General features: G+C 40.0%; 1 protein-coding gene across 8 annotated transcripts in view; it reads left to right on the top strand.

Moving 5' to 3' along the window:
- The first annotated feature begins 1,018 nt into the window (after positions 1 to 1,018).
- Positions 1,019 to 8,860, top strand: part of fcho2 (FCH and mu domain containing endocytic adaptor 2) — a 34,787-nt gene continuing 26,945 nt past the window's right edge. For all 8 annotated transcript variants that reach the window (XM_026297105.1, XM_026297101.1, XM_026297108.1 and 5 more), the window contains exons 1-2: positions 1,019 to 1,170; positions 7,796 to 7,887. In XM_026297105.1, the coding sequence (XP_026152890.1) occupies positions 1,138 to 1,170; positions 7,796 to 7,887 (125 nt within the window). In that variant the 5' untranslated portion in view covers positions 1,019 to 1,137. The remainder of the gene's footprint in view (positions 1,171 to 7,795; positions 7,888 to 8,860) is intronic.

Below are 8,860 nucleotides of genomic sequence, written 5' to 3'. Positions count from 1 at the left end.
TCCTGTTCAAAGCTGAATAGAGACCATTTTATTTTAAAATGTTTTTTGTCTTTTTGAGATAAATGACAATTTTGCAACTTGAATGGACTGGACACAATCCCAGCTGATATTCGGCAACTGGTGTGTTTATTGGACAATTGGTTTATTGGGAAATACCATCTTGAGTGGGGGTGCAGTGGGAAAGACAAAATAAATTGGTATCTTCCAGCTTCCGATTGACTAAACACACCTGGTCCAAGTAATCAGCAGTGAGAAAGGCAGAGATAGCAAGACAGTGGCCCTCGAGGACCACTCAAATTCACACCTATGGGCAATTTAGAGTCGCCAATTAACACCATGTCCGTCTGTGGACTGTGGGAGGAACTGACCAGAAAGTATTTTCTCACAAACCATCTCAGGTGTGGTTTTTTTTTTCTTTTTTTTCCCCTTTTCATAGTATAAAAGCAGTAGCGTATTTTGCCATGAGTGGGTCTGGACTATTGAGGACATGCTGGAGATAATGGACTGGGTGGTTAAGAACACAAAACAACGACTTCCAATGATGGGCCCAGTAACAATATGCAGACAAAAACCAATTTCTTTAACGAAGCCTGTGAGGCAGAATGAAATATTCCTCTATTTTTCTAGATGTTTGGATTCTTGTAAGTGCACACTGATTCTGATGGCAAACTATAAACTGTTTGTGCTAAAACTGTTAATACATATTAACGTAATACGACTAGGAGACAACTGATAACCTAGTTATTCCACGTTCTGCTCACAACTAGGTAGAAATAAAAACAATATTTAATTTAGTGTCGTGTGCGTCCTCACTTACAGTTTGACTTAATAGGAGTACAGGAATGTACGCGGAGCACCTGAACGCAGCATTTCACGGTTCGCTCCGGTGCGCCTCTCCGCCGGCGGTAGCGCTGTTTCGTCCGCTAAAAGTCTCATATTGTAACGCAAAGAAGCCACGGGGGAGCTACAGCCAAGTGGAGGTGGAGTCTGAAGGTGGGGAGGGAGAAGAAAAGGGGAGAGGAGGAAAACGGGGAAAGGCAGATACAACAGAAACGGGGGGAGGACGGCGGATGATTTACGCGTTAAAAGTTGCGTTAGAACAACACAAACAGTTGCGCCGAAGAGGAATAAAACAAGATGATTACGCCCTACTTCCTAGAGAATTTCTGGGTAGGTGGTGCTTTTTATTGGCCGTGTTTACACCGGTACTATTACTTCTTCTCTTGCTGTGTTTTCTCCCTGCTATGTTCACGTCAGCCAGGAATCAATTACTGGTCATGCTGCAGAGGCAGTCGTCCGGTTCGTTTGCTTGGTGCCGCCAGACTTAGTGACCAGAAACCTCTTGACCAGCGTTGATTTTCTTCGGAGATTATTTTCCCAGGTTCAGGCCTCTGTAAACCGATCTAACCTGAAGCCTCGGAGAACCCGCCCCCTGCTCCCGCCAATTGGCCGTCTCAGACTTGCTTGGAATGTTTATGGTCATTTCCCTGAACCCTATTGGTCGTCACGGCTGTCAATCACAGTCCTTGGCCGTACGCGTCATTTTCTTCCGTAACAAAGTTTCAGTGAGAGGCCTGATGTGTAGTAAGTTATTGATCGGCTTTAAATGATGATTATTGGAGATTTGACTCATGTTTTTATGGAGACGGCGCTGTAGTGCGGGTCACACAGCGCGGACTGTTGTCCGTCTGTAGTTTAAAGGTCATCTCTCGCTCTCTCGATAATTATTTGACGTGGCTCTGTTAATAGCAGGTTCAAAAGCCTGTGTTCAGTTTTTTCTAAACATTAATCTTCTTCCTCAGTTTTGCCATCACGAACCCGTGTGTCTTTCATCAGCCTTATGTTATATATTAGACAAATACTGAAGCCATAAAGGCTGTGTTCACACAATAACTCTTATTAGAGCTGTGCTCCAGCACTGCAGCAAGCATGGCTCATGTTTGGGATTTTTTATGTTGATATTACTCTTGTAATGCTGAATCAAATCTGAACTGGAACACAGGCTGTGGTTTCTATGGCTGAGCACCTTTTCTCCTTGGGACAGCAGCAATAGGAGAATGAGATGACTGCATAGGAGACATAGAAGCTAATTAAGGTGTTATTGCCTGGCAGTGTTGTTTCTTTTAATGGGCAGGTGTATCTACAGCTCATGCAACTGCAGTGTTTGAATTATGTTTCCTAATGTCCTTGAAATTCAGCATGTCTAGTGTTGATATTTTGCATCATAGGTGTATATTTTGTAGGCTGTTTTAGGAATTGGCATGTATTTGCAAACCGGTTTCTCAGCTCAAAATAATTTCTATTCATTTAGACAAACAAGCTGAAAAAAATGTACTGCTGAAAACTACATTAAGCGTTTTAAAATAATTATAAACTAACGTTCTGAACCTCTAAAGCCTTAGACTTCATCATTAACCAAATGGAAAAGAGGAAAGCTGAGCCACTCCTGATTCTTCAATCTGCCCTTTGTGCCCTGCAGTGAGCCACAAGAGAATCCAGTGATGGCAAAGATCAGCTGTGTGTTTAACATGCAGGACACACACATACACACTTGGCATGTAGAGATGCATCCATTTCTCTTTGACTTAACTACAAATCATCACCACACACAGACACATACACTCTCAGGCTGTGAGAGCTGAGACACTTTTTGATTGATTTGACTTTTGCACAGCAGGACCATACACCTATGTGGACTGTTTCCAGTCTGTGCTCTTTCATCCTGTAGACATTTTTGTTGGCTTTTTTTTTCCTTGAGTCTCTATGCAGACGTCTCCTCTCAGCTGAATAAACAAGTTCTTTAAGACTTAGCCAGACATGGTATCACCGTGTTGCTTCTCTGTTCAGGCTGCAGCACTTGATTGTTCACTCATTGCACAATTTCCACTCACTATTTATTTGCACGTTTCATTTCCCCTTTTTTCGGTTGTGAATGTATGTGATGCTTTGGTCTGTGAAAGAAAGTGTTCCTAACAAAATGGCACTGTGTGTGTCTGTCCCCACTTGTACTGAAATGTCTCAGTGGATTTGCATGGCAGCAGGACATAGACCTAATGATCTAGCTTTAGCTCTACGTCTGTGATGATCTTACATTTGACGTGGCATTAGCTTTCAACATTTCATGGGAAAATAAGATGACGTGGGGAGATAAGCAGTGTTGATACAGTCAACAGCTCCAGGCTCATTCTCACACAATCTACCCTGCAAGCTTATGGTCAGACAAGTGAAGTGTCACAATAACAGAGTGAAGCAAGAGGAACAGATTGACAGTAATGACTAATTTCCTTTCATTTGGCCACTTTTTCCAGTTGAGCCTCAAACACAAACACAAGCTGCCACCAAATACTGTATCTTTCAGTATTTCCAACAAGGAAGTCTTCCTGAGAACCAGTGATCTCTATGGTCTTTCCTTAGTTGTAAAGAGATTTGCTCCCTAAGCATCTGTTTGTGTTGCCACTCTTATAAACCCAGAGTTTAGCGGTGGTCATGTGAGTCATAGGTTGTGATGCACTAACCTGTTCTTGCATTTATCTAGTGGCCAAGTCCTCATATGTATTTATACCACAAACACAGCACATCCTGTGTGTGGTTACCACAAACTATAAACACCATGCTACGCGTGCTAGCAACTGCAACAACTGCACAGCTCCCTGCCTTACTGGTCACATGACCTAGGGCAGATTCTCTGATGTCATCCTGCTCTCTACCTGCCCACAGATCAAGGGTCCACCAGGCCATCATTTGCAGAGAGGGAGTCATGTTTAGGTAAAGTCTTTAGTGAAAGTGTACAGTCTTACATTTTTCTACTGCTTTCATTCAAAGATTTGTCCCGAACCTGAGCAGAGACCATGTCAGCTGGCACAGATTTAATCCTAATTTTTTGGTTTACTTGGTTGCTAGTGGAGATTATGTGATCAAAACTACATAAAACACACTTACCTTTAATACATTTTCTACCATCGTGTACGTTTACTGTGCAGAGTGGTGACTGATACAGTCACGACAAAGTAGCTTTTGTTAATCCTGAAAAAATGACAAGCCGGTCCTATTTATTGACTTCTGTTTATACATACACAGAAATTTTGTCTACTCCTTTCATATAAATGCAAGTAGACTAGAAAACGTATCAATGTGTAATCCACTACAATTTGTACAAAGTTTAAGTGATAGTCTTAACTGGTTATTTTTTCTCGTTAGACAGGGAAGGTGGTGATATGAGATAAGCAGGACTCTTTCTGTGTCATGGGTTGCATTGCTGCCATTGAAACTGCAATTGTAATCTAACAGAGGAGAGTGAATTCTTATCTTCTGCTGCCCGGCAGATGTTGCATGATAAACTGTGGCACTCTGGTTTTGTTTGTCTGCCCTTTAAGGTGGTATTTCAGATTAAGGAAGTCAGCAGCAGTTTATTTATGTGTTGATTTGATGCTGTAATTACACTGATGTTATTGTTGTGTGTGAAAACATTGGATATGTATTTTAGACTGTGGAGTCTTTGGTGATCAAACTCTAAACCCTTTTTGGAACTTCTAATCTATAACTTCTAACTGCAGCTGTAGTAATACCTAATTTGTTTTTTGTTTTGTGGTCTTACAAGCAGATTTGCAGTTACACGATGCAGTTTTCTGAATTTCATGGACGTGTCATTTTATCAGACATAATCCACTCCAAGTACAGATAAAACATTTTTTTACTTTCCAACATGAGCTATCTGGATGTGTTCGAATTTATTCAGGAAACAGCTGGTGGAGTCACAGCTTTTCCATTCAATTTAAGCCGTTGTTTGAATGTAAGTCTGACTTTGAGTTAAAAGTTCCTTGAACCCTCAGCAGTTCTCAGAGTACAAGGACCTGATTTTTTTTTTGTTTTTTTTTCCAGGAAAAGCACAAGCTGGTTTCAGTGTAAATGCCACTCTACAACCTGGAGTCATAGTTTATTGCTGATTGTGATGCAGCCTAAGCATTCGTGCACATTCATCCATACTCTGAGCTCTCTGGTGTCTGGGTTGTTACCTTTATCTTTTTTTTTTTTTTTTTAAGCCTAATGCATACAAAGATGCTGAGTCCCCTGTAGTACATCACAGCAACTATTTAAGTTTCTTTGGGGATCACAATATAGATGCTGTGAGGGGATTATATAGGCGCAGACTGATTGTTCCTTTTTTTTTTGGACTCTGTCTGCTGGAATCTGTCTCAGCAACACACTGTGCTATTGCAAACCATGATATTTTAAACCTCTCCATCTAAACCTCAGCATATTGAATACTGTGGTTTGCCTGTTGAACACCCAGTAAGAGGTCTTTCATTAATGAGTCTTCAGACAAGGACACTGAGAAACTGTGTCACTTGTCATTGCTGTTGTAGATGTAGATGTAGTTGTACAGCCTGCATTTTACCACTACATAAACTTATAAATCTCAGATATTTGTTTTTTTTTTTTTTTTAAGATGTCTTTGCACTGCTGACTCTTGCTTTGTAGGATTTTCTTTTTCAGAATCAATTCCAGGATTGCAACCTGGTGAAAAGTCAAAAACGCCCTGAGCTGTTTCCTGCGTTTGTTTTTATTTTTCTTTCTATTCATTGATATCGCAGTCCACATGAACACAGTTGTTACACAGAGTGAGTTTTCTTCCTGTTGCTGTTCTGCTCTATTTGGAGTTGTGTGTTTACTCTCATTGTCGTCACTTCCCTGTTTTATAGACTGATTAGCCAATTGTCAGTTTTTCTCTCATGATGTTTTTCCTTTACTTTAGGCAGTGTAGTGCAGCCAATGAGTGAAATAACTCTTATGCTCTTTGTCCCTTCTTAACATTTGATGCATTGAGTAGATTGCATGTCATGCTGTTTGCTGCAGGCAGGGTAACAGCTAAATGTACCACTGTTTTTAAGAGTTATTTTGTCAGAACAGGACGCACATCTCAGTCGTCTGCTTCACTGGGTAAAATGTAGGCCGGGGAGTGATCTGTAGCCCAGAGATGCATGCTTTCCTTTTAATGTCTATTTGCTCTGTAAATACAGTCCTATTGGAGCAAGCTTTGAGGTCCTGTGTTTTTGACACAAACTTCCTGACCTTTCATTTTTGTCAGTGTGGAGAAATTAGGTTAAAACCATGTGTTAAAGCTGTCCAGTGAAAGCCTGTACACCAAACTGCTGACAGTGAATCGCTCCAGGAATCAGGAAATATTCGTCTTAGGTTGAAGTGAATCAGATGACAACTGTGATGAGCAAAGATATTCTCATATTAACTTCAGAATATGTTTTAGCATGAGTTTCCTGCTTTGCCGTTATTTGACACCCAAAGCTAATCCTTCAGTCCTCAAGGTGTCACAGTTATTGTAGTGTGTGTGTGTGTGTGTGTGTGTGTGCGTGTGTGTGTTTTAACAATAGGGCACTTTCTACCTTCAAGCCATATTTTCTGTTTCCGCCTGTGCTGAAGAAACCACTTAATGCAGTGTAATTAGGAAATAAAGTGATTTTTTTTTTCTCACAAAAGTGAGAAGACGACTTTAAACTCAGTCTGTCCAAAATACTGTTCTAAAAGTTGGATGAACGGGCCCTGTGATGGACTGGTGACCTGTCCAGGGTGTCCCCCTGCCTTCCACCTGAAAGAGAACTGGGATAGGCTCCAGCAGATCCCTGTGACCCTGGTTAATGAATAAGCGGGTATAGAAGATGGACGGATGGATGGATGGACGTTGGATGAACTGCTATTTAGTGTGAAACATGATGTTGCTCAGATGACCAGCAAGTCTATTTTTTCCAAACCAATTGAGCTTTTATTTTGAAAACAAACACAGCACCATCAGTGTCATTGTAGTGAAGGCCACCTGAAGTCTGTCTAATGAGAAAGTTTTGGATGAGGTTTAATGTCTGATTGATTTATTATGGTGAAGTGTACAAGGCCCAAGGTAGCTGTGTTTCTTTTGCCTGCTGCATCTTTTCTGTGTATCTCTTTTATTGTGTAAATCACTGCTGTGTCTTTCAACAGTACAAAATGCTATTGTGCTATATTGTTTTGTGTTATTGCATTATCAGTGCTGGTAGTAAGGTGGCACCTAATGAATGTCTCTGTTAGCTTTAACCTGCCAGTTACATTTTTAATTAGTTGTTTGTTCCTTAAGAGATCAGAAGAAAGAAAGCCTCAGAAGGTGTTTTTTAGATTGCTCGTCCAAAACCCAGAGATATTTACTGTCACAGAAGACTCTGAAAACCAGCAGCTATTCACATCTGACACCAGAGAGTTGTAGACATTTCTGTTTAAAGCAAACCAACTGCAATGATTAAAGGACTATCAGAATTGTTGCAGGTGATTTTTCTGTAAGTTGAAATTCTGTAATAATTTTTTATTGAATACATCAGTGCGTCTCTTTGCACTACTCTACAAAAATTGGGTCATCTGTATTTATCAGACATTTTCTTAAACCCAAAACCTGTCCTTCATATGAATTATTCACAAGGGCATTTGCATTTTTAAAGTGTCAGTGGAATTGGACACCATTATCTCGTAACATGGTTACAGCAGCACAGACAGACATTTAGACATTTCTCTCTCCTACATTGAACACTCGAGCTTTTTTTTAAAAAAACATTTTCAACATTCATTACGCTCAAACATGGCTAAGATGAGTATGATTGACCAGAGGCTGCTTAAAATCCACCTGGACGCTATGCAGACAGTGAAAATGTTGCTTTTAGAAAAGGCTTTCACGGTAATGTGCGATCAATAACTCAGGTATTTTTGTTGTTAGCCTTGCTAACTGATCCATCTGCATTTTTTTGTTGTCTCTGAAATGCAGGGGGAAAAAAATAATGGCTTCGACGTGCTCTACCATAACATGAAGCATGGCCAAATTTCCTCCAAGGAGCTGACAGACTTCATCAGAGAAAGGTAACACCCAGAGATCCCATATACACTATTTAGTCTCATTCTAATCGTGTGGTTGTGTTTTAATTTATTATCAACATGTTAGTCTAGTATAACAACATTACTCATTAATCTCTGACTCTATCTAGATAATTACTTGTCTTTCCTGTCTTCTGGTTTTTCTCCAGGTCTTTCATTTGCGCTTATAACAACAAATGCTTAGCTGTTTGGTTTTGTCCGACCATTTCAAAACCCAAACATACTTAGTTCACTGTGACCTATGACATAGAGCAGCAGGTCTTAACATTAGATAAGCTGAAACTACTGTATGAGGGTTTAAAATTCAGTCGTCATCTCTGGAAGAACGAAAATGAATCAAGTGTTTGTACCATCAGAACAAATCTATATTTGTCATGAAATGTAAGTAGAAAATATAGTGTAACATAGTGACTACAGGTAGATCAGAGTCACTGTTCTGCAAACTTAACGTCTTTGTCCAAGGAGCTTAAACATGAGCCCTCGTCTAACCTGGCATCATGTTACACACCTCCAGTGTCTGTAGCTTGATAAGAATATAATAATAGTTTATACAGGTAGGATTATTCTGAAAATAACGAGCAGCCTCGCTGTGTGAAAGGTGTGTTTGTAACCTGCTATATGATTGATGATTTACCACTAGAGTCCACTCAGACACTTTAAATTAAAACATAAGGTTTGGTACACTTGATTAACTTTATTTATTGAGTATCTTATTAGTGAATGATGCCAGTTCAGAGGCTCCTGTCCATTTTGGTTAAGTTTTTCTGTGAAAACAAAGTGTCTCATATTCATATTGTAAAACACCTACAGTTTTTACAGTACAGTACAGAGACAGCTAGTTCCAATGGAAAACATGTTTCTGAAGGAATGCTACAAAATGAAATGTGATTTTCTCTAATCTGAAGATTGGCTGCTCCTTCACAGAAACACACTAATTCTGTAAAATAATGATTCATCC

The sequence above is a fragment of the Mastacembelus armatus genome, chromosome 12 (assembly GCF_900324485.2).
Source record: "Mastacembelus armatus chromosome 12, fMasArm1.2, whole genome shotgun sequence".
Taxonomy (NCBI): domain Eukaryota; kingdom Metazoa; phylum Chordata; class Actinopteri; order Synbranchiformes; family Mastacembelidae; genus Mastacembelus; species Mastacembelus armatus.
The sequence above is the reverse complement of the archived record's forward strand: the minus strand, read 5'-3'. Positions and strand labels throughout refer to the sequence as shown.